General features: G+C 43.8%; 3 protein-coding genes and 1 long non-coding RNA gene across 6 annotated transcripts; 3 read left to right on the plus strand and 1 right to left on the minus strand.

Moving 5' to 3' along the window:
• Window positions 1-585: 585 nt before the first annotated feature.
• arl3b (ADP ribosylation factor like GTPase 3b) lies at window positions 586-3,541 on the minus strand. Its single transcript, XM_068305375.1, has 6 exons — window positions 3,509-3,541; window positions 2,863-3,006; window positions 2,632-2,748; window positions 2,498-2,548; window positions 1,693-1,878; window positions 586-1,535 (listed from the first exon to the last, which is right to left on the minus strand). Exons 1-6 carry the CDS (start codon window positions 3,509-3,511, stop codon window positions 1,488-1,490), a joined length of 549 nt encoding a protein of 182 aa, XP_068161476.1. The 5' UTR covers window positions 3,512-3,541; the 3' UTR covers window positions 586-1,487.
• Window positions 3,542-3,582: 41 nt separating this feature from the next.
• Window positions 3,583-9,780, plus strand: sfxn2 (sideroflexin 2). 2 transcript variants are annotated; one of them, XM_068305237.1, is made up of 13 exons: window positions 3,583-3,650; window positions 3,984-4,138; window positions 6,893-7,129; window positions 7,243-7,413; window positions 7,490-7,588; window positions 7,719-7,794; window positions 8,343-8,428; window positions 8,595-8,655; window positions 8,742-8,808; window positions 8,884-8,933; window positions 9,010-9,059; window positions 9,146-9,193; window positions 9,485-9,780. In XM_068305237.1, the coding sequence occupies exons 3-13, from the start codon at window positions 6,975-6,977 to the stop codon at window positions 9,582-9,584; spliced, it is 963 nt and encodes a 320-aa protein (XP_068161338.1). In that variant the 5' UTR covers window positions 3,583-3,650; window positions 3,984-4,138; window positions 6,893-6,974; the 3' UTR covers window positions 9,585-9,780. The 2 variants fall into 2 exon arrangements, with proteins under 2 accessions (XP_068161338.1, XP_068161339.1); XM_068305238.1 differs by having other exon boundaries at window positions 3,596-3,650; window positions 4,015-4,138.
• A 1,237-nt stretch (window positions 9,781-11,017) lies between these two features.
• On the plus strand, window positions 11,018-19,208 carry timp2a (TIMP metallopeptidase inhibitor 2a). Its single transcript, XM_068305526.1, has 5 exons — window positions 11,018-11,420; window positions 14,652-14,752; window positions 14,832-14,940; window positions 16,717-16,841; window positions 17,459-19,208. The coding sequence occupies exons 1-5, from the start codon at window positions 11,291-11,293 to the stop codon at window positions 17,654-17,656; spliced, it is 663 nt and encodes a 220-aa protein (XP_068161627.1). The 5' UTR covers window positions 11,018-11,290; the 3' UTR covers window positions 17,657-19,208.
• Window positions 19,209-20,237: 1,029 nt separating this feature from the next.
• Window positions 20,238-22,679, plus strand: LOC137588544 (uncharacterized). Of its 2 annotated transcripts, XR_011034063.1 has the most exons (4): window positions 20,238-20,747; window positions 21,356-21,479; window positions 21,562-21,676; window positions 21,775-22,679. It is a non-coding gene; the product is annotated as an uncharacterized lncRNA (long non-coding RNA). The 2 variants fall into 2 exon arrangements; XR_011034062.1 differs by having other exon boundaries at window positions 20,270-20,747; window positions 21,562-22,678.
• Window positions 22,680-23,224: the final 545 nt, after the last annotated feature.

Raw genomic sequence — 23,224 nt, forward strand, 5'->3', positions numbered from 1 at the left:
GCCCTGGGTGCGGAGAAGGTGATTCGAAACGCCTTGAGAATTGTCTTTTTTGCCATCGTCTAGAACATACTGTGTTTTCTGATTCTTTTATTCAAGTATTGTGCTCTCTGAATGTTTTGTAGTTTATATGGGGAATAAAAGTCCTAATTGGATTTTCAAGTTTGCCTTTAACCTTCTCTGAGTTTATTAAGCAGACAGTCCTGCAGGTCATGCTTCGCTGATCCACAGGCAAATAAGGTGGAGTTGAACTACAGTATTTGAATTATTCAGTGGAGACAGATTGTTCTTATGAACACAGCCATGTGTAATTAATTATAGGACCCGTTTCCCAGAGCAGCTGAGCTTTGTTTTCAGAAATATAAAATTCTAATTCCCATCATAATCCCAGTATGATTTATTAAGAGTCCAGTGCTGTAAAATTTAGCAGCGCTGCTGTCTCCAACAGAAAATTCGTCACAAACTTATGGTTGTCATGAACAGCTGCTCCACCTGCTGCGAGTGTGTGACCACTAAAGCCTGGAGAGAATCACAAAAAAACCAAAATGTCTCATGGTTACTGCAGGAAGGAACTGCTGCATCTATTCCTTATTTTTCTCATCTTTTATTCACATACAGTACCTCCAGTTCTGGACCGGTTACATTCAGTAATATCAAAAGGAAATGCAAAAGGGTGAATCCCCTCACTAGCCAAAAGACCACAGAGAAATGCATCATGATGTACAGTACGTCTAAGCTTGTGAAAACCCTCCCAGCAAATATTAGACACTCCAACATCATAGACTACAAAGTACAACAGCGTTTCTTATATTCTATAACACGTGCATAGAATATAAGTGAACTCGGGGCCAAGCTATTTACATTTAATCCAAAAATGGAGCGCTCTTAACCCTTTAATGTTGTCTTTTTTTATACATATTAACATGTAGAGGATCGTTCTTTAGTGGGGACAGTTGGACCGTTTCTCCGACATGAGTTAAAATCACACGTACCAGCTGTTGGTCGAAAGCACTCTACTTTCTACTTCACCATAAATAAACAGTTACAAAAATATACCTCACCTCAAACAGAGCCGCAGCAGCAAAAAGTGCTAACAGCGATTGTGGAATGGTTAAAAAAAACACAACTACAAATGTCAACCTGTGGAAAAAAAGAGTTAAGAAGATAATGATGGAAGTCCATTAAGAGACAGCAGTGGAATGGGAATTTCTGATGTCCTGACAGGCCATGGATGGTGACGGGGATCGGCTGGGACTGGGAGGTTATGGGGGTCATCTGGGTGGAGCTGATTTCCCTTTAGAGTCCCTTCACTTTACAGAGATGTTTTGCGATTGGTTAAAAACAGAGATCCAGTGATGCAGGAGGGTTAAAAACTCTGAGTCCATGTTGGATTAGTAGTGTGTTTACATTCACAGGGATATCCCATAGCACTAAGGCTCAGGAGGGAGCTGAGTCAGTTCCTCTTGAGTAGCAGACGACTTGAAGCAAAGCTACTTTTTCTTGGAGTTGACGCTCTTGCAGACCCAGTTGATGCCCTCCTAAAAGTGAATGCAAGAGACAGCAGCGTATGAGAGGAAGAGGATATGCTGCATTAGACATGAAATACTCAGGTTCATTTTATCGAAGAAAAAGAACCACCATCAATAATTTGTTTGTAGTTCAGACAGAACAAAACAGTAGCCCATCTGCACCCACCTGAATCCCCTCTCCGGTGAGAGCGGAGCAGGACTGGATCTGCCACATGCGATCCCGAATGGTGTGCAGATTGAGACCCTCTGCTATCTCAGAGGCGGGGGCGGCCGTCAGGAGGTCCTGTTTGTTTGCAAAGATTAGCATCGGAACGCCGCTCAGCTTCTCTTCAGCCAGCAACTCAGCCAGCTCCTACAACACACAATCATCTGTGAATTGTACAAAGTCGGTGTCGTCCGCTAATGGAAAGCGTTTGGAGACAAGAGTTTTAGAGCGTTCTAAGTCAACCCTAACCCTAAACATACAGTCACTTAGAAACCTCCAATGCTACATGGTAAAACCAAAAATTGAACTCAAAATCTGACGATAGTTTAGTCATAAAAATTAAAGCTTGTCCTGTTCAATTCGCCTGTACAGCACTTAGATCGACTGCGGTTGTGGTAAAGTGCTCAACAAATAAAGATTGGATTGGATTGAATGACAAAAAAACAAAAACAAAGGCCAAGACAGGTATAGCTGCTCACCTTTAATATTTAACTACCTGTGATTTAAAAGGATTTAATTTCAGTCATAGAATACACACTTTTTTAATCACTCTTGTTGACATTGTAAATCCATAAAGGAAATATTCTAATGGCAATAGTGTCATTTAATTGTGCATGATTAGAAACGTGAAAGGCTTGATAACCTAAGGTATGATTTGCTCTAACGATGTAATAATTATACCAGATTATTCACTGAGAAGAGAATAATGAACACAAGGTTAAGTGGCATCTCTTCAGGATATCAGGACACAAAAAAAACAACATACCTGACCAGTTTCCTCAAATCTCTTCCTGTCTGCGCTGTCAATGACATAAATCTGAAAAGAAAGGTTCCTCTTTGAGTCGTATGCAACAGATCTTCAATGAACATAAATATGTGGTGTAATATTTCTCTACTCACCAGCACATCTGTGTTTTCAAAGTAATTTCTCCAGTACGGTCTGATCTTCCTCTGGCCCCCAATGTCCCAAACATTCAGTTTAACTCCCTGAGACTGGACGCTTTTGATGTTGAATCCCTGAAGTCAACAAAAAAACACATCAATAAAAGTTTGGTGGGGGGGAGCAGAAGATTCCCCCCCACGGGGTGAGGCCACCCTGGTGGGTTTGTGTGATGAAACGTTCCTCCATACCTGCGTGGGGGTGATGTGGCTGATGTCCTCGGATGCCAGCTGCTTGAGCAGGGTGGTCTTCCCTCCGTTATCCAGACCCAGCAGCAGTATCCTCACCTCCTGGTCCGGTGTGCTCTTTAGCTTACGCAGAATGGACAGCAATCCCTGCAAAGATCAGAGACAAACAGCCATGAGATGAGACGCTAACTTTCCTCTGGGAAGGAGGGGGGGGGGGGCATGGGAGAACTGCTGCAGCTAATCGCCATTGTAGAAATGCTCCTCTTCCCATCCGCTCCTCACTGAAAGGCCGTGGAAGTGTTTTATTCCAAGAGAGATGTTTGAACGGTGCAAATATATGAGAATAAAATGAGATCCAGAGTTAGTTAGTCGAACAATCTTCGGCTTTCTTTAGCCTTGGCGGCTAATGTTTCAATGGGCTGCATAACGGTACGCAAATATGAGCTACACGTAAGCTAATGCTAATCTCCACTGATACGAAGCAACAATGCAGCCTTTGCAATTCGTTGTTTTTCTCGGAACATTGCGGACAGCAGTGGCCATTAAAGAGCAGCTCTATTCGGGGAAGAGCTACCAAAGTCGAATATGTGTGCGTTTAAAACTTCGTCCGAGAGCATAATGGCTAATTATTCCGATAAATTAACCTCACCATCTTGTTGCCTTCTTTCCTGGAGACGCTGCCGAGGGTTACTAGGGGAGTGACGTCAGACGCACAGTTACGCACAAAACTCGAGCGCGAGTCCAATTGTGGAGGAAGGGGGGTGTTGATGTCGTTAGCTCTTTGCTAAAAGGTATTCAAATATGGATTTAAACATGGATTAAATTTAGTTAAGACACTTTAATAAACGGATATTTATTTTTCGTTGATGTTGCAACAACTTACAGAAGTCGCTGCTTCACCAAAAGCACAAAAAACCCGTCTTTTAGAGGTAATTAGCTTGACAGTTAGCATAACAATGGACAGTTTTACAGGGCTATTCTTGTAAATATATGAAAGTGGAAGAGTTTTACAAACTACTAAATAGTAGGTAGTAGCCGTTAGATGAGATAATTAAGTGGTTAAATTTTTTTCACGTTTATTTACTATTAAAAAAACCCCTATAATTACTGTACTATTTGTCTAGTGTTGGTTGTCACCCTTCGGGTGTTACGTAGGGAGCTGCCCCGGCTCGTGATTGGACAATCGTGTGCCACGTGCGCAGGACTCCACTGTGCCACACGAGCACGTTTGACAGACATGACCCGGCTCTCCTTTGGGTGGTAGAACAGACCAACAAAGGTAAGTTTTCTGTATTTATCGTCATATATGACATCCCCTTGTGTTGATGCTTCGGTCGGTTGTTGGCTCCATGTCGGTGCTGCAGTCTCATTCCGCTGGCAAGCCGAGCGGTGAGTTGCATCACTTTGGATGTGTCTTCACTGTAACAGCAGTTTGATCCAGATCTCACTTTGTTTCAGACACGACATGAGTGTACAGTAATATGATGTGTACTTGTACATGTTAGATACACGCCTAAAACAGGCTATCAGCGTTTTAAGCTGGTCTGGAGTTGTATTCAGATGAGAGCTATATGCAGATCCAACCTTGCAGATCCAGTTTGTCCAGCCTCTCTGAAATAATTTAAGTGCAGTATGTTCATGCTAACCTTTCTCACCATCCTGCAGTTGTGGCTAACATTAGTGTCTGCAGAAAAAAACAATCCCCATGTATAAGAACTAGAGACTATTTTGTGTTTCTGTTTGGAAAATTGCTAAAATGGTAAATCAGTCATTGAGGTTATTCTGCTTGAAGATGTTTCCATTGAGGAATTGGAACCATTTATGGTACATTTGAAAATAAAGTTGACTATGATAGACAAAGATGTCTGGTTGTATAGAAGCTGATGAGAAACTGACCCCATTTCTAACTTTATAATCTCAGTAAACATTTTCTTCGTGATTTCGTGATGTCAGTCTGGTTGCAACTTTTCCTCAATACATCACGATGTTCATTCAATATGTCTCTCTAGGTTCTCAGTTCATTCAATACATGTTGCTCCTGAGTAAATTGAAAGATGAAGATATGATTCACAGCATAGCTTCCTTCTGATTGTTGCTACCTCTGTGACCTCAATATGAATTCTTTCAAATTACGTCCTATATTGTATTTTCTAGCTTTAGTTACGAACCACAACATTCACTGACAGTCTTTATAGCAGCTTGTTGTTCTCCAAAGTAATTTATCATTAAAATATACCAAACTGACTGATTCTTCTTTTTAAATGTGACCGTTACGGTTTTCCTTTGCCTTATCTACATTGTCAATAGCTTTTTGTTTTGCAACTGCATTCTTGGCGCTGATAAACAGAGAGGAGAATTTTTTCATAGTTCTCAGACTTTCTGCAGGGTAAGCAAAGAATCAGTTGAACAATTGACCATTTTCATTACAGCATGTGCTTTAATATTGTCATATTCTGTGTGTTTTTAAAATCCTTCTTTGATGACCTAGTTTGAGCCCATACGCATGACCTTGATGCAGATGTGGTAATATTGACTTTTGTTGATCCTGGGGTTCCCTTTAGGTTCTGCAGACCTTCGTCCTACTTGCTAAGAAAACAATCCAGCTACAGCCGGACTGAGCCTCCAGAGAGCACTGATATAATCCTCTTCTCATGCACCCTATATTTGTGAAAGATTAACCACAAAGGTTGTGTTTCTGTTGTGAGGCCTTGTAGAATAACTGCAGTAAATTACTAGTAACATTATGATGAGGATGCTCAGTGGGGTGCTTCAGTATCTTGGGCTGCAGTCAGCAGCTTCGGGTTTAGTAAAAGAAAAAAAATGCTGAAGCTGCAAACACCCAGAATGACAACCAGTGGAACCATTTACCAGGATGTGGTCAATGATTTCTAGAGGAAGTTTGGCTCGGAGGAATTCTTTGCGAGGAGAAGAGTCTGTTTGCTCAAGCCTGTGTGGGGTTTCAAACCCAGTGCAAACAGCAGGTCCAGGTGTTTGGGAGGGGGCTGCAGCGCCACCGGGTTCACACCACAACCCACTGCTTTCACTTTAAGCGACATCAACAAAAATAGTTTGCTCACTGACCTCTGAAAAATTCATGTGAAATATGGCCACCAAAAAAAAAAAAAAAAGTCATAAAAACGCTCTTAGTTCTAATGCTGAGTGTTTAATCAGCTAATTGTTTTAGCAGCTGTAAAATAAATTTGAACCAGTAACCTTCAGGCTCCTTTGAGGACTCCAGTGTTTATTCTGGTGATTCACTTTTTTAATACTTTTGCCCCAAAGATCTGAAACTTATAATGTTTTATATTTTCTTCAGCACAAGGTGGAATTGTCAAACTAGTCTCTTTTTCTTGTGACCAATTAATCATAAATAATATGAAATTCTCACTTTGGAAAAGCTGAAGCCAAGTGATGCAGATAGTTTTGCTTTAGAGAGGACATAAATCATTAGAAGATGTATTTCTTTATTTACCAGTTAGATTGAAGTAGATCAAGTTGCTTTTACGCATGCTGTTTATGGAACATTTGTTATAAAAAGCACCAAAACGACTGTGACCAGCCCAAGAATAACATAATTTTAACAAATTTTGGTTTGATGGGAAACCTGGAGGTCTGAACTTACAGTTTCTTTAATTCCTTAAACCCTAAAACAAACTAATGTGTCTTGTTAGTGCTGGTCAGATTCTAAGATGTAAAGATTTTTTTTAAACAGTGACATGAAACAAAGAAGAGCATCAAATCTTGACATTTGAAAATGTGCATGCAGCAAATGTTTGTTACTTAAAGATTAAAATGACTTAAATGTGAATCATCAATCTAAATACTTCCTTTTCCATTGAACAACTAATCAATCAACCAGTGTTATCGATAAACGTGCGCTTTCGTTACAGAAATTGGAGTTCAAAGGTTCAAAGGAGCTGTTTTGTTGCATCATGGACTCAACCAGACCTGGCTAGTTCCGTCTCACAGGAGGTCAGGCCTCCTGTAATGTCTTTGTTTTGCAGTATATTTAATTACCATCTTTTTTTTTCAGTTTTCAGCTGCAGCTGCTGAGTCGCCTCCTGCAGACGGACACTATTTCATGCATCAAGTTGGGGCTGCTTGTTAACACCACAATGGCTTTGAGTTCTTTTGACATTGATGCTCCGCGATGGGATCAGTCCACGTTTATGGGCCGACTGAAACACTTCTTCAACATCACAGACTGTCGGACGGCCGTCTTACCCGACTCGCGCCTGGATGAGGCCAAAGCTTTGGTCGAAAGCTGCAGGTGAGGAGACAGAAACTGAAAATGGGAAAAGCTTTATGAAAACAGTCCATGCATGAATGTTTCTGTATGTAGCTGGTGTTGAAGTCAGTCTTCATGTTTTTGGTGTTCCTCAGGGCGGGATCCACCCCTCCAGGCACCACAGTGGAGCAGCTCCATTACGCTAAGAAGCTCTACGATTCTGCCTTCCACCCAGACACGGGTGACCGAATGAATATCATCGGCCGCATGTCGTTCCAGGTGCCCGGAGGCATGGCCATCACCGGCTTCATGCTGCAGTTCTACAGGTACGGAGGAGCGACCGAAGTGTTTGGTCGCATCGTGATGGGGATAGCATGAAGGTTCATGTCTGTCTGTGTCCAGGACTGTTCCTGCTGTGGTGTTCTGGCAGTGGGTGAATCAGTCCTTCAACGCTCTGGTCAACTACACGAACCGTAACGCTGCCTCCCCCATCACTCCCAAGTAAGAACCTACTGCAGAGATCTGAGGCCTTTGGTTTGGAATCACGTCAACCGACTCCAGGTTGAAGTGACTGCTGAAGGCAGCAGCGGGACAAAGCTGAATCTAAAGTTAAACGGGGTGTTTCTGTCAGGCAGATCGGAGTCGCTTACGTCACAGCGACCAGCACAGCTTTAGCAACGGCAGTCGGACTCAACCTCTACACAAAGGTGTGCACACACACGCACAACACAAACTGTTTTATACGACTGTTTACCACCCTTGTTTTACTGTGTCTTAATAATGAGTTTAGATTCATAATAACATGAAATGAAATGAGCAGATAAGTAATGAGGTAGTCTGATAAAGACATCATGGAGTTCTACTACAGAATATTGCTACAGATACATAAGTGACTTGTAGTGGTTTAAATCCAACCTCTCTTAGTTCTCGCTAGTTTTCTTGGTGGTGCTGGATCTGAGTGCAGTCCTACCTTGACATACAAGTTTAATCCATTCCGTCACTGAACTTGTAAGTCCAACAACTTATAACTCAAACAACTTGTATTTGTACTTTTGTTTTGGATTTTCCCTCATATTTCGAACAAAAATATGGACAGTATGTGGAGTCACTCATCTTGAGGTAATACTTTACTTCACTAGCAGGGTATTAGCTTGAGGAGACTTCCGGCCAGTGACTATCTACCATGGTTAGCAGTGGGCTGTCGATCCATTCAGAAGACATCGTCTTAACACCGATCTGTCTCCCCATCCCACAGAAAGCCCCTCCCCTCGTGGCTCGCTGGGTCCCCTTTGTCGCGGTAGCAGCAGCCAACTGTGTTAACATTCCTATGATGAGGCAACAGTGAGTCCTGCTGTGTTTCTGTTTGTGCTCTGATTAATTTATGCAAAGCTTATTTAAAAAAAACAACCTCTGCACGGAAACCTGTTACTCATCCTCCCTCTAGCACCTAGCATACGTCAGCTAGCTTTCTGCTTTTCTTCATTTCATTTTGTTGTTTTTGTTTCAGGGAAATTCTGAGTGGCATCGCTGTGACGGATGAAAACGGGAACAAGCTGGGCCACTCCACGGTGAGAGCTGTGGACGCGCTTTAGCGATCAGTATTTCCTTCACATTTCATGCGTCACTATTAAACCTTGTTGAACATCTCCCGTAGAGAGCAGCAGTCAAAGGCATCTCTCAGGTGGTCATCTCTCGTATCACCATGGCTGCACCAGGAATGAGTATGTACAGTTCACGTTGACTAACCCCAGACGTCCTCTCCCTGTCTTGACTCCTGTCTTCTTCTCCTCCCTCAGTCATCATGCCCATCATCATGCAGAGAATGGAGAAGTTCAAGTTCATGCAGGTCAGAATTTTTTACTTCTTTGAAGTCTCCAACATGAAAGTTTGTGTCCCTCCTCACGTTTTGTCTCTCCTCACAGAGAATCACTTTCCTCCACGGGCCGATTCAAGTGATGATGGTGGGAGTGTTGTAAGTAGAGCAGGGAGGGGAGATCTGTATGTGTACAAAGGTTTCATGGTTTGAATCTAACTTTATTCTTATTCTTTTTTTTAAAGCTTGATCTTCATGGTGCCGACTGCCTGCTCTCTGTTCCCTCAGAGATGGTAACAAGCCTGATGGGCTTATTTTAAACAACTCTGAGTCAACATGTTCTCCTTTCTAATGAATACATCTGCCTACATTACCCACAATTCAACTTCTACTGATAAATCTACCTGTTTTGTGAAGGATGGTGGAAAAGTTCTTGATCGTAATATTCAGAATCATCAGCAATTAAACCAGCATTTGCTTGTTTAATATTTCACGCTACGCTCTGACAAATTTTTCTTCTCTTTTCCGTCTGTCCATCATCCCGTCTCCCTGATCCCTCTCTTCCTTCTCTCTGTCTCCTCCAGCTTCATGGCGGTGTCTCACCTGGAGCCCGAGCTGAGAGACTCCATCGTGTCCCGGTACGGCGACGCCATTCAGCGTGTCTACTTCAACAAAGGCCTCTGATTGGACGGCCTTCCCTCATCTGTGGATGTCATTCATCTTAATGGTCTCATGGCGGATATCAGGAAATAGTTTTCACATTTTAGTCAGGCAGAAATTGGTGATTTTTGGTCACTCGTGTTTTTTAATGGTAGTTTCGGTCATCCTTGATTCATCTTGAGTTGGGGTCAGAGGTCATGTCTGTTGAAAAACCAAACGATTATATCTCAGGAATCATACTTATGCCAGATTAACGCTGGTGCGACTAAACTGGAGTTGTTCCAATTGGCCAAAAGTGTTAGAATCATGACTCGGCAGTCTTAACTGTCGAAGCTTTCCTACAACTGTGCCTTCACGACGTGACAGGAACTACAACACTGCTGGATTCTACTTTGTCTTTTCAGACTGGTATTGAATTTATGGTGACATTATAAACGTGCATGTATGAACTGTTGAGGCCCAGAGCTGTGGATGTAGAGATAAAGGTGGAGGACACTGCCCTCTTCTGGAGGGGTGGAGGTAGTTCTGGTGCAACCTGTAATCGTGATTTACCTGTAAACGAGGCTCCTGCCACAATCCTTAGTATAAATCGGATTAAAACCACACAATTATTTGAAATGAAGTGTCTTGTTGTGTTTTTTTTAATCTGACGAGGTTGTCAGGATTTTGGTTTAACTTGAGTTATGAGGAGGAATGACATCACCGAGACAGAGTGATGGAATCAGTAAATGTGGCTCATTGACTACAGCTACAATCCACCTGGACTGACAACTTCCTGAAGATTTCATCACATGGGGCTACACTCAACCAGCCTCACAGGTAAATAAAGTTTAACATTAAAAACAAATATGAGTTGAATTGTGCTCATTGCTGCCTCCATCATGCTGTTGGTCATGATGTGCTTTTTATCTTCATTCAGACGGGTTGGATTAGATTAATTTCTTCATGAAATGTTCTCTCATATTAAAGACAACTCAAAAAAACTCATACAAGTTTGACTGAACCTGTTCAGAATTAGATTTTTATAAAATAATCTCTCAAAAATCCTGTGGATCCTGTTTTATCACTTGAATATTTACAACGTTTCTTTTAATATGAGGTCATTCAAATTTAAATTTAGGTTGTGCTTCATAAAGTAATCAAACATGTTAAGAAAACGTGTGGTTCAGAAGTTGAGAACAGTATGTACCTGTGAGTGATCTGGTGTAACGTTAATAAAAGGGAAGTGGCTCCTTCCGGTGTGCTAAAGTACACATCCGGTACTCGAGTAAACGCTCTCCGCTACATTCCAGCCCTGCCAGCAGAGGTGCTGCAGGTCTGTGGGCCCCGGGGAGCTCGTGGCCCCCGGACTGGCGCAGCTGCTTCAGACTGGGCTGCAGCGCCCCCTGTCGGTCCAGACGGTACTACCGGGAGGCGGAGCAGCACGGTCCGCTTTATAAAGCCGCTTGATCGGAGGGGAACGAAAACACTCCTTAAAGCCAGACAGCAAGGACCAGACCCACCTGGGGGGGGGCCCACGGAGAAGTCTCACCATTCTACCGGAGCTGAGCGCGCAGAATATCCGGAGTTGCTGACGTCGGTTGTCGGTTAATTTAAAATAATAATAATATTTTAAAAAAACGAACAAGGCGGAGGGGGGGACGCCGGATCCAGACTGCGACGCATCTGCACAGCAAACAACAACAACAACAACAACAACAAAGAGGGTTGGAAATCATCGCATCCCCATCATGCCGTTGTCCGTTAACGGCGTCCTTTGCACGCTGGCGCTGCTCGTCCTGTGGCGCGCTGAGGAGCCGGCGGAGGCGTGCAGCTGCGCCCCGGTCCATCCGCAACAGGCGTACTGCAACGCGGATGTGGGTGAGTACAGCACCCGCTGCTGCTGCTGCTGCTGCTGTTGTTGTTGTTATTTACCTGGCCCGTCCAGTCTTCTCCACATCTGACGGGGCGCTCGCAGCCGCTCAGTCCGCCTCCTGCGCTCTCTGAATGGGCGAGCGGAGGCGCCCGGAGCCCGCTTGGAGGTTGGAGACTGGTGGAGGCCCGTTCAGATTGCAAATCCACGCAGATTCAGTTGTCACACTTTATCACACCATCCTGAGAAATGTTGACCTTTAAGATGCGCAAGTAGACATTTAGGAATCAAACCGTATTGATCGTGCGTCCCCAAAAACAAGGAAGGAATGAAGGACACAGGAAAGTCCAAATCAAGGTTCATTTCTTAAAATGAGCTGAAGCAGCAGATGTTCCTTTCTGGGCTCTAATAGATCTCATGACCTTCTGATTTAGTCTCCTTAAAGCTGGAGCTGGGGGGGTGAACGTTCACTCTCCCAGAGGAAGGAGGCTCCGGTCTGGAGGAGAGTTCACCCTCAGGAGCTCCAGCTGGATCCTGCAGGGCAACGTGGCACAGGAGAGGGGAAAGAGCCCGGAGGAGGACAAGGGATGGAGAATGTGAGATTTCGAGGAGGGGGGTTGGTTTGAATCCCAACCGCAGAATATGTTACGCTTTCCTTCGTCTTTTTTTTTTTCTATTTCCATGCCTGCCCTGATTCTTCCTGTGAGGGGTGGTACCGGGAGGAATTACAGGAATGCTGCTGGGATTTTCCCAACTTTTACTCCGGTGTAATGCAGGGACACACACACACACATACACACACACACACACACACACACAAGCATTCACAACTGGAATAGACAACTGCAGGCCTGCTGCCAGGCGTGGTGGACGCTCACAGACACACACACACACACACACACACACACACACACACACACACACACACACACACTCTCTGGGTGTAGGGATGACATCTGGCTGTCAGTCCAGGGTGTGTTTCAGGGAAAAAAGCTGTAAAAGTTCCTGTCAAAGGTAAAATATGCAGAGAATGAGAAACCACACACTTCCACATACAAGCTGGATAAGAGCTCCGGATATTCAGTCCCTTAAAACTTTTTCTAGACCCAGCAGAGATCCTTCAGCTGCAAACCTGATACAGATCCGGAGTCCTGAGGAATCTTATCTCATTCCTCGCAGACGACGGCCCCCAGTTCTGGAATATTCCTGCTTTACCTGCTGCAGCCGCCTCCTTCGGATCCCACTAGAGGTTTCCTTCTCTAGAATGGTCCAGGATTCCTGATCCTTGATGGAATCCATCTACAGGCTGCAGGTTTCCAGAGGATCAGGAAGCAAAGCAGCTCCAAAGCATCACTGATGTTTAGTTTTGTGAGATTCATAATTTAACATTAAAATCTATTGGATTTAGCTATTTTTAAATTCGTTTAACTTTTTGAGAACAGCTCATGAATAACATATAATCCTGATCTCCAGAGGAGGGTGGATCATTTTCCTTCCATCTTTACCCTCCTCGAAGATTCTTAGAGCAAAAATGGCGACTCTGTTTTCAGGTGTGACTCCGCAACCAGGTCTCAGATCCAAGACGTGTCGCCATAGAGGTGTGTGTCCGCATTGTTTATAAAAGGGTGTGTGAGTCAGTGTGTGTGTGTGTGTAGACTGCAGACCAGTCTGGCAGAGGATTGTGGGTAACGCTGAGGATGTAAGGGCTGTTGGAGGAGAAGCTGGAGGAGTGTTTAAAGGAGAAAGGAGTTCATTGTCTGCTCGCCCACGATGAGCAACGACACAACAACCCGTGTTTATTTTTTTTGGTGCGACGGATTCCCGCTCGTCGCCCGTTCAGGGGCCACGCCGCAGGTCAGACCGCCGCCCACAACGACCGAGCGGTGTCACGAGCTGACCACACCATCGCACACACACATGTTGGCGAGCCTGGGACAAACATCCTGCTTTTCCGTCTAAGCTGTCGCCCACAAAAGGGGAACTCCCCCACCCCCCCCTCCCTGATGGGCCCTGCCCAGTCAGACGGGCCTGAGGGCGGGTGGCGTGATGATTCCGGTCATCACGCCACAACACACACGTGTTCATGAAACACGCTGAACGTGAATCATCGGGAATCAAGAAACAACCCCAATTTATCTCCGATTCTCCGCAGCATCAGCGCACGCCAGTGATGTCATCATCGTGATGGCGTTGGTTCCGCCTCCTCTTCCTCTCTTCTCCTCCAGTCGCCACCATGAAGGCTCAGGTCCTGTTCCCATGTGGAGGTGAAGGAGCGTTTAAACAGACGACCCACATACGTCTGGAGCCGCTGGACCACACCAGAACCGTCAGGGATGATTTAGTGGTCGCTGGAGTACCCACAACCATATTATTGAGCAGTGTGTGTGTGTGTGTGTGTGTTTGTGTGTGTGTGTGTGTTTATAAGGGGTTTTGGATGGAAAACATTGCGTAATGCAACTGATACGCATGTATAAGTCATTAGCCGTTCATCTTGGTGGGGAGGGAAGGGGGGCAGAGCGAATGTGGGTCACTCGGCGGTTTACGGCGAGGGAGGGGGGGTGCGGATGGGTGGGTGGGGGTCCTGGTTGCTGATTGACTGCTGCTGGTCAGGTGACTTTAGGATCAACCTGCGGGTCGCCGGCGGTCGTGCTGCGTTCAGCATCACGCTGTGAATGCTGTTTAGACTGGCCCATCCGCCAGGGCTTCATTACAGGGGTGGGGGGGTGGGTTGGTGTGTGTGGGGGTGTTGGGGATGAAATAAATATGCACCACCGGATGAGCTCCCATCATGGTGTCCTGTGTGAATAACAGGGTTTGTGTCCCGCTGCTCGGCGGCGTTCATTAGTTTGTGGCTCGGAATGAGGTCAGGAAATGAGTGGAAAGACTGGGAAGAATGCAGGAAAGAGCTGCAGCCAGGTGAACCGCTGTGTTTGTGTGTTTGTTTATGTGTTTACTCCAACTGCTGCATATTTGCATAAATATCAAGGTGGAACCAAACTGGAGACGTTTGCTTGAGAGGAACTTCCGCTGGTCGGATCTGATTGGTCTCTTTTATTTCCTAGTTCTGTTTGAAATGTGGAATAAATCAAATATCTGGAAAATATTCACATTTGTTGTTTTGATGTCAACCGTTAGGGTTTAATTCTTTGACAGCAGACCAGATGAATGGTTTGGTAGATGATCCTCGGTGGATCTTCTGACCTGAACCTGAAACCTTGTTCCTCTTTTTTCCTTTGCAGTGATTCGAGCAAAGGTGGTCGGACAGAGAGAGGTGGATTCTGGGAATGATATCTACGGGAACCCCATCAAAAGGATCCAGTATGAGGTCAAACAGATCAAGGTAAGAGTGCGGCCGCACATCTCAGCTCTGCTTTGGATGCTTCCTTCTGACCTTTGACCCCGGACTGGTTTTGCTCCAGATGTTCAAGGGGCCCAACCAGGACATCGAGGCCGTCTTCACTGCGCCCGTGTCGGCCGTCTGCGGCGTTGACCTGGATGCCAACGGCAAGAAGGAGTACCTGATCTCAGGTGTGTATTTCTGGATTTTGTTGTTTATGCTAAACTAAGCTAAGCAGCTGCTATCTGTTTTTTGTTTATTGTCATTAACTCGGGTCTTTAATCAACTGATCGTCACTACTTTTAGCCAATGGAACATCGGGATGAACTTAAATTTGTGGTAGGGCACTAAACTTTTACCTAAAAGTCACCGTTTCACTCTGAAAGTGTGTCTAAACTCTGAAATCCCAGATCCATCATTTTAGTCCGGTTAACCGTTTCTGCAGCTGCTTCCAGGTCCTCCTCCTAGTCAACGACACCCAACGGGCCACCCCCCTGAAAAATAACGTAGAATCAACAACAAGACCAAAGCTGTTATTACCTCCAGCCAGGACGAAGTGTGTGTGTGTGTGTATGTGTGTGTGTGTGTTTAATGACTGCTGACTTGTTGTGTAGAAACACAGCTGCTTGTTTTCACCAGTCAAACATGTCTGCTTTAAGTTGAGTTGGGACAAACTAAGATAAAAACGCAGACGGACGATAAGAACCCGACGTAAACAGACCTGCATTGAGGAGGAGGTGGAGGCTGATGGATTATGGGTAATGACACGCTGGTGGGTAAACGCTGTGGAGACAGGGAGTGACCTCGTCTGTAGAGAACAGTTTGATCTCCTTCTCCTCGCTGGAGGTGAGGCGGGATGTTGGGTTGGTCGTTGGTTCGATGCGTCGACTTTATTATCACACAAAAGATGTTTGCTTCTCTCCCAACGAGAAACCTTGACGTTTTTTACCCCGACGGTGGAACAACCCTGCACGTCTTTTCGTGCGACACGTCTTCACTAGTTCTGATTTTTACGAGTCTGACTTCTCTGTTTTGATTTCGTTTCTCTTCCTGTCGCAATTATTACACAATCACTGCGATTACACAATAACCACAATGATTTTGCAGAATCATTACAATTTATCAGATGGGTGAAACACAAACCTCAGTATTTTCATCACCATTTCATCACTAATCTACTTCAGCATTTTGGTGGACCATCATCAGTTGTTCATGTGTGCATATTTTTATTTTTTTTGTCTTATGTTTTTTTTTTTTTTCATTTTACGTTAACTTAGCGTTGAAAACCTTTCCTCCGACCTTCCAGGAGTAAAACTCCCAAATTTTCAAACTGCTCCTTTAATGTTTGTCTAATAAATCTGGGTGGTATTGCTAATAAAAGCGGCGCAGACATCATGATGTCATGCTCACTCTGGTTTCCCCATCGCAGACACATGAACCCACAAACGCTGGACCCTAATTACATATCGAGTAGTAAAGAGGAGGAACTGCTGAAGCCAGCGTTTCCTCGCTCTCAGACCTTCTTTTCCGTTCCAAGATGCAGGACTTGAGCGATGGGAAACACAGTCAGCTTTCTGCTGACCGGAGCATCTTTTAAAACGACACCCCCACAACCCCCACCCCACCCCTCTCTCTCTTTGGTTCAAAGAGTTAACAGTCGGAAGATTTACAGCGAAACGTGAGTCAGCCGCGTCTGCCAGGACATACTGTAAAGAGCTCAACATGTCAAGAGCTGCTCCGCAGGCAGTCGTGAAGTGGAAATATGGTCTTGTTTTGACTGCTGCCACTCATGCGTGGAACAAACGGCGGCGTTCGTCGTGTCTGAAGGCGTTTCCTGTCTGACTCCGACTCTCTTATCAGACGTGACCTTAAAGTGATGCAGCAGGAACTTTCCTCTCTTCGTAATCTTGTTTTGTCTGAATTTTCTGTCCTTGTGGTGATTTTAATTTCGCTCCGTTCTTTTCCAGGAAAGGCTGAGGCCGACGGGAGCATGCATGTGACCCTGTGTGATTACATCATGCCCTGGGACTCCTTGACCACCACCCAGAAGAAGGGCCTGACCCTGCGTTACGAGACGGGATGTCAGTGCAAGGTAAGGGAGGGAGGGGGGGTCTAGCTTTATCTTCCCTGAGAGAACAGAAAGAGACGGAACAGACAAGATGAGACATGAGTCTAAAAACACGGCAAGAACACGAGAACGCTGAGCACACGCCATGGAGGACGTCCCGTTTATCAGCAGTCGCTGCCGCCAAAGTTTCAGGATTGTTTCAACAACAAGGGATTTTTTTTTTTTTTAATCCTGTTGTGATGATGCCCGGTGAAGTCCACGCCGTTTTCTTGTTCTGTACATCGTGTTCCGACCTGTGATGTCATCACCAGACAACCCTCAGAGCAAAGTCGTTGTCGTGCAGCTGAATGTCCAGAATAGAACAGAAGTTTAAAGAAAATGTACTTCAGCAGTATAATAATAGTACTTTTTATTTGTGTAGAACCTTTAAAGAAGGAGTTTACGAAGTACTATACGTTAACAGACAAAGTTAACGTACTTAAAGACGGATCAAAGCAAAGAGAAATGAAGTGGTGAATAAAAATAGAATTAAATAGGAAATAGAAATATAGAAATAACAGAAAAGGCCAGTATATACATTTAAATAGATTCCTGGTTTGGTTGTGGGTTCAGAACCGGGTCGCTGTGTTGTGTCTCTGCAGATCGTGCGCTGCCCCTCTTTGCCCTGTGAGATCTCCGCCCCTGAGGAGTGTCTGTGGACGGACCTCATGATTGACAAGCAGGTGTACGGACGCCAGGCCAACAACTTCGCCTGCATCAAGAGGGCGGACAACTCCTGCTCTTGGTACCGCGGCGTCTCAACGCCCAAACAGGAGTTCCTGGATGGGGAGGAGCCTTAAACTGGCGGCACAGCTGAGCGCCCATTGCACAACTTGGCATAAAATAGATCTGAGTGATCCCATTCAAATTTGATTTTTTTTTTTTATATATAAAATGTTAAAATGCTAATGTGACTGAAAAGACTTGCTGCTCTGAGAACAACCTTTAGCCCTTCTTTGTGTGTCGTCAGGAGGCGGCGATCGGTTTCCGACGCTGCTCAGAGGTTGTTGTCAGAAGCGGCGTCTGTAGAAACCAATCAGATAGCATCATGAGACATAGACTGGTCGAGTGATGATGTCACTTCCTCCTGAGGCTGGCGTCAGGAGGATGTAAATTCTCACCTCTGCTCTTCAAGCGATCCCTGATCTGTGGCGTTCATCCATCACCCATCGTGTTTCCACTTCTGTTACCTCATTCTCCATTTTATTCCAAAGCCAAATTCCAAGTTGCCTTTTTTTTATAAATGATTGTGTCGCTCTCTTCAAACGCTGCTCGCCTCATCGTCTCTGGAGTCTTTCGGTGGAAGTCTGTCCTTGTCGCGGTTTATAACTGAAGCCTGTGATGTCACAGGCCTCACTGGACCAGTCTATGCCGCTAAAAGGCAAGCGCTCCAAATTTAAACCCGCACGTGAGGTAAAACAGAAAACAAATTAGAAATATCCCAAATTCCTCACCTCCTCGTCACCCTCTCCATGTAGCTGTACAGTACCTATGCATATACTTTTGTTGTTACTTAATAATAATTATTTACTGCTTTAGAACTAGATTTTGCACTTTTTGAGGATGAATCCCAGTAAAGACGACAGCCTGAACAATCTGATGGACTTCAGGTGCAGATTGTGCTTCATTTGAGTTGCTTTTTGGTCTGTATTCACTCACACAAGCTTAATTCCTGCTATCACTGTCATTCCAGATAGGATAAGAACCACAGCATTTGCAGTGAAGGATATAGATATCCAAGGATATCTTGGATATAAGGGGATCTTTTTGCAGATTTTATGTGTGAAAGGGAAGGAAAACGACCCTGTAGGGTGTTATTTCAGTGTCTTCGTATTGCCTGTTGATTGTAAATGCCAACAGAGGTTTCACAATCCGGTTCATTTCAGGAGTAATAAGGACTTAACACGCTTGATTATTAGCTTCGGCTCATCTTTCCCGCTCCTTCCAATTATTAAAGAAAATCATGATCGCTGTCATAGAAAGCAAGTTTACAGTGCTGTTTTATACACCTCAAGCTGCATTAACAAAATATATATATGATGGAGTATAGGGGCATAATTTAAAAGTAAACTCTTCCCGTTTTTGCATTACTTTGTATTTTTTCCAGTGTGTCATGATTTTTGTGTGTTTTCGTCTACCGATGTCCGTAGCTGTAGTGTCGGGCTCTAAAGGTCCTCTTGCGCTGGAGTAACGTGAGAGTGAGAGATTAATCCTTTCTGGAGGGGTGTAGAGGTGACAAATGGCTAACCTTGTGTGAATAGAGGACTGTGCATGTGTTTGATGCTTTGTGTAAGTCCAGCAAAAGGACAAAATATTCAGTATTACCAAATAAAACCTGTTCGAAAGAACAAACGCTGCCTGTGGGTCGTCTCTGTTGGCTGTTAGCTGAACCATAAACCACGCTGCTCTTATTTCAGCTGACATTTGCTAATTTGCAATAAAATCAAAACACACTTAATGCTAATGACGAAAAGTTAAAATAAATTGTAGTGGAAAGAAGCACTGGAAAAACATTTATTCATAATAAACTTTTCTCATATTATTTCTAGATTTTTAATATATTGCCTTAAAGGAAAAAGACCTGCTAAATTAAATCTTTTAATGTCATGTTGCTATGCTAAGTGCTTCAAACTGCCTCCATTTGGATGGTGATCATTTCTGGAGGAAGACACGTTCAGACATCTACTTCTAAATAAACCTGATAATCGACTTGAATATGAAAAACACCCAGATGGAGTAGTTTTGTCAAATCTGCTCATTTTGACCTCAAAACTGTCAAACAGGTTGGAGCTGATCTTTTGCTGAGGTCACGTTGATGCCTGTAAGGTGGCAGCTGATGCCATGTCTGCAGTAATGTCTGAAACCACAGTTCTTTTTTTACTTCAGCCTTAATTACATGGAAACTGTTGCTGCAACCTTCGCTTTGGCAATCAGCAACTCTGATTACCCAACGCAGAAGAGAAGAGGACAAACAGGAAGACAGAATTCATGCTGATGTGTTCACTCAAATAAGCGTAAATAAATCCAGACAAATCATAACACCATAAATTCTAATGATGTGGCACGACACAGTCACTTATTTATAATAAACTAACTGTTTTCTTGAAGTTAATTTTATGTTCTGGTGATTAAAAGTACGCTTTCACTTGGAAATTTCTATTAATCTTTTCATTTACTAATTACCTATACTGTAGAGAAATCACTCATGATCTAGAATCACAATTATATTGACGTTGTAGTTGTAATTTCACTCAGTGGTCGCTAGGAGGCTGTACAGCCTTCACAATAGAGGTCCTATTATGAAAATCACACTTTTTCAGGTCTCTACATATACATAGTGGTCCTCCCTAACCCGACCAACTCCTAGAATCTGGTAAACAAACACTTCCTGCATCAATAGATATTTGGACTTTTAGGAATTAATGGCCAGGACCGAATAAAAACGATCGGATTTTGCTAGAATGGCCTTTGGTTACGTTTCAAGAGACTCTCCGTGATTGGACAGAATGATTGACGATGGTGATTGGTTGACATGCCAAAAAAGGCGTGGCCATGTTTGTGTTAGCGGTGTTAGCTAGCAGCCAGTCTGTTGAGATGGCGTTCGGTAGAAGGAGGCATAACAGCTGCTCAGTTGTTGATTGTAAAAGTCAACACCAGTGTTTGTTTTCCGTTCCATCCATGGAAGAACAGAAGAGACCGTGGTTGCATTTCATTTTTAATGGCGATGTGCCGGCGACATTGACTGCACGTTTGTTTGTGTGTGCCAACCACTTCACTCCAGCCTGTTTTAGCAATGAGGGTCTGTTCAGACGGGGCTTTGCTTCGAGACTGATCCTCATTTCAGGATCACTCCCAACCATACGGGACCGAGCAGCTTCGCCCTGGTCACAGGTAAGTCTCACCGCATTCATCTTTTTTTTTTGCAATTGTATGTTAGCATGGGTGATCGAGTTATGCTTGTGCCTACATTGTCTAGCTACAACACACATAAGTTGGTCTTACATTTGATCCTTTTTCCTGTTGTCTGTTAGCATGAAGTCAAGTTATGCTAAGCTATGTAGGGAGTTGTGCTTTGTTTTTGTTTTTGTTTTTTAGGTCTGTCCTCCTTATCCAAAATCTGAACATTAGTATTGTTAGATTCTCCCTCTCAGAGACAATTCCGTCGGAAAAAGAAAGATGGAAGGTTGTTACTTCCCCCTGGAATTCAAGGCTCATCACAGGGGGGGGCTGGAGAATGCATTTGCATCCTTTTGTTTTAGTGTTGCAACCATGCATACAATCTGCAAATCCTGAGTTGTATTTTACAACATGAGCACATATACCCCTCAGTGTCCTGAGATTAGTGTCCCTCTTCCTCGGCATAAAGGATGCCTGCTGACTCCTTTCCTGACACGTTGCCTCTTGAGCCATACATTTGTTGAGTGGCTATTTGTTTTCCTCTATAGACATCTGAGCATTCCTCACTGAATTTAACTATACAACATTTTTTTTATATACAGGCAAGTGCATCCATAGAGCGACCAGTATCAAGGGACAAGGCATGCCAAACTGACCCAGTGGACACTCGTTCTGTTGGCACACAACTGTCGGTCAAGACTCTTCAGTGCCACTATAGAAGTAAAGGTATGTATAAATCATATTCCATACAATAAGTTTTTAATAAATTTGGTCAAATAGACATATTTTCTAAATATTGTTTCTACAGCTGTTCAGGCAACTGTGTCTTGCAAAGATTTTGGTGTTGGAACATCCTCGGCAGACCCCTCCTCTCTTTTTTCATCAACACCTGTAAAGAGACCCTCAAAGAGACATCGTAGCAAGTACCAAGATGTATTTTGAACACAATTTTTCTTGACAAAGAAGCAAATCAAACAATATCAATACAACTAAAGATATGTCATTGTGTTTTATTGAACAGGTTGAGCTGATGTGTTGGACCTCATATATGACACAGTCTTGGTGGACCCCATGCCATACACAAATGAGATGTCGGCCGTTCCTGTCCCAGAGAATCTGTCTGCCCAGTATGAGCATCTGGACAAGGAGAAGGTCATTGCCAGCTATGTGACCAGGTTCAGCCGAGGCTCACTCTAAGTCCAACGTAGTGGACTTCATCCTCAGGAAACTCCCGGCATATGCGCAGGAGCACTCAAGCTGGACTGACGATCCGTATTGTACGTCTTAAGTAGCCCCAGCACCAGCTAAGAAAGGTGCGCTGGGCCAGATGTCTTATTACTGTTTTTGGGTGTGTTGTTTTATGTAAATAAATGCTTGTATATGTCAACTGAAATGGATCGTGAATACCAAAAAATGTTCAACATGTCTATTAATGAGACAAAAATCAAGATGTCGCAAATACAACATATTAGACTTTGTTGTACTTATATTTCTCATGTGCTACTGCATTATAAGTGTAAAAGTAGCCAAATAGAGACATAACTTTGCGGTTTAGCTGTGATCTTGCTACCGCTGGTATCTCCAAACAGCAGATATTTTCTGCTTCTGTGGGCATCCGCTAACAGGGTCCACAGGAACACCTGTACACTGAACAGAAGGTGAGGATATCTCAAAATACAGAGTACAGTGGTACCTCTACTTACGAAATTAATTGGTTCCGGAAGAAATTACGTATGTAGAAAATTACGTAAGTAAACATGCATTTTCCATACAAATGCCCTAATCTGTTCCAAGCCCACAAATATTCTGACATAAATGTTTTATAAAGCATAAAAATTCATCAAAACATGTAACAAATACATGTTACAATTACATTATTACACAAAGAGTTGTGCATAACGTAAAAAAACAAAGAATACAGTAAAGAATATTGACGGTCATTTACCTTTTAACTGCTGTCCTCATTGTTTTTTGCCTTCTTTGGTTCATGCGCTCCTATCTCACGTTGCCGAACAACAGAGTGAATTCCAGTCCTCCTTCTGAACTTCTCCAACCACCCACGCAATGCCTTAAACTCCTTAAACTTCCTTTTGTTTTAATAACGTGTCGATTGTAGATTTTTGGCCATATTCATTTGGCGAGATCAAACAAACGCATCCCTTTCTCATGCTTTTCTATTATCTCTTGCTTTGTTTGTATGGACAAAAAAACTCTTTTCTTCGTTTTTTCTTTTCCTCTTCATCACTTTCTTGGGGTCCATAGCGAATACGTACTCAAAAAGTTATTATATTTGTGCAAAACTATCAGACTACCTCACGGGTCAAGTGCGGAATGCCAATACATTCCATAAGCACCGTTCTAGCTCCACACAGAGGTGGAGTGGCATCCCTCTTAGCCAACGGGATGCCAGGAAGATACGTAATAGGTAATAGCCAATGGCAGAGCAGCTATGAGAATGTTGCGTTCAGGTA

This window comes from Antennarius striatus, chromosome 21 (genome assembly GCF_040054535.1).
Source record: "Antennarius striatus isolate MH-2024 chromosome 21, ASM4005453v1, whole genome shotgun sequence".
In the NCBI taxonomy this organism is placed as follows: Eukaryota; Metazoa; Chordata; class Actinopteri; order Lophiiformes; family Antennariidae; genus Antennarius; species Antennarius striatus.

Excerpts from the sequence above, each read along its gene's own strand:
- timp2a (XM_068305526.1), top strand. The coding sequence starts at position 11,291 with ATGCCGTTGTCCGTTAACGGCGTCCTTTGCACGCTGGCGCTGCTCGTC. Across the intron at positions 14,941-16,716 it reads GAAGGAGTACCTGATCTCAG|GAAAGGCTGAGGCCGACGGG; the intron begins GTGTGTATTTCT and ends GTTCTTTTCCAG. Across the intron at positions 16,842-17,458 it reads AGACGGGATGTCAGTGCAAG|ATCGTGCGCTGCCCCTCTTT; the intron begins GTAAGGGAGGGA and ends GTGTCTCTGCAG.
- sfxn2 (XM_068305237.1), top strand. The coding sequence starts at position 6,975 with ATGGCTTTGAGTTCTTTTGACATTGATGCTCCGCGATGGGATCAGTCC. Across the intron at positions 7,414-7,489 it reads TTCATGCTGCAGTTCTACAG|GACTGTTCCTGCTGTGGTGT; the intron begins GTACGGAGGAGC and ends GTCTGTGTCCAG. Across the intron at positions 9,060-9,145 it reads GTGATGATGGTGGGAGTGTT|CTTGATCTTCATGGTGCCGA; the intron begins GTAAGTAGAGCA and ends TTTTTTTTAAAG.
- arl3b (XM_068305375.1), bottom strand. Across the intron at positions 2,749-2,862 it reads GCCACATCACCCCCACGCAG|GGATTCAACATCAAAAGCGT; the intron begins GTATGGAGGAAC and ends TGTTGACTTCAG. Across the intron at positions 2,549-2,631 it reads TTGAAAACACAGATGTGCTG|ATTTATGTCATTGACAGCGC; the intron begins GTGAGTAGAGAA and ends CTTTCTTTTCAG.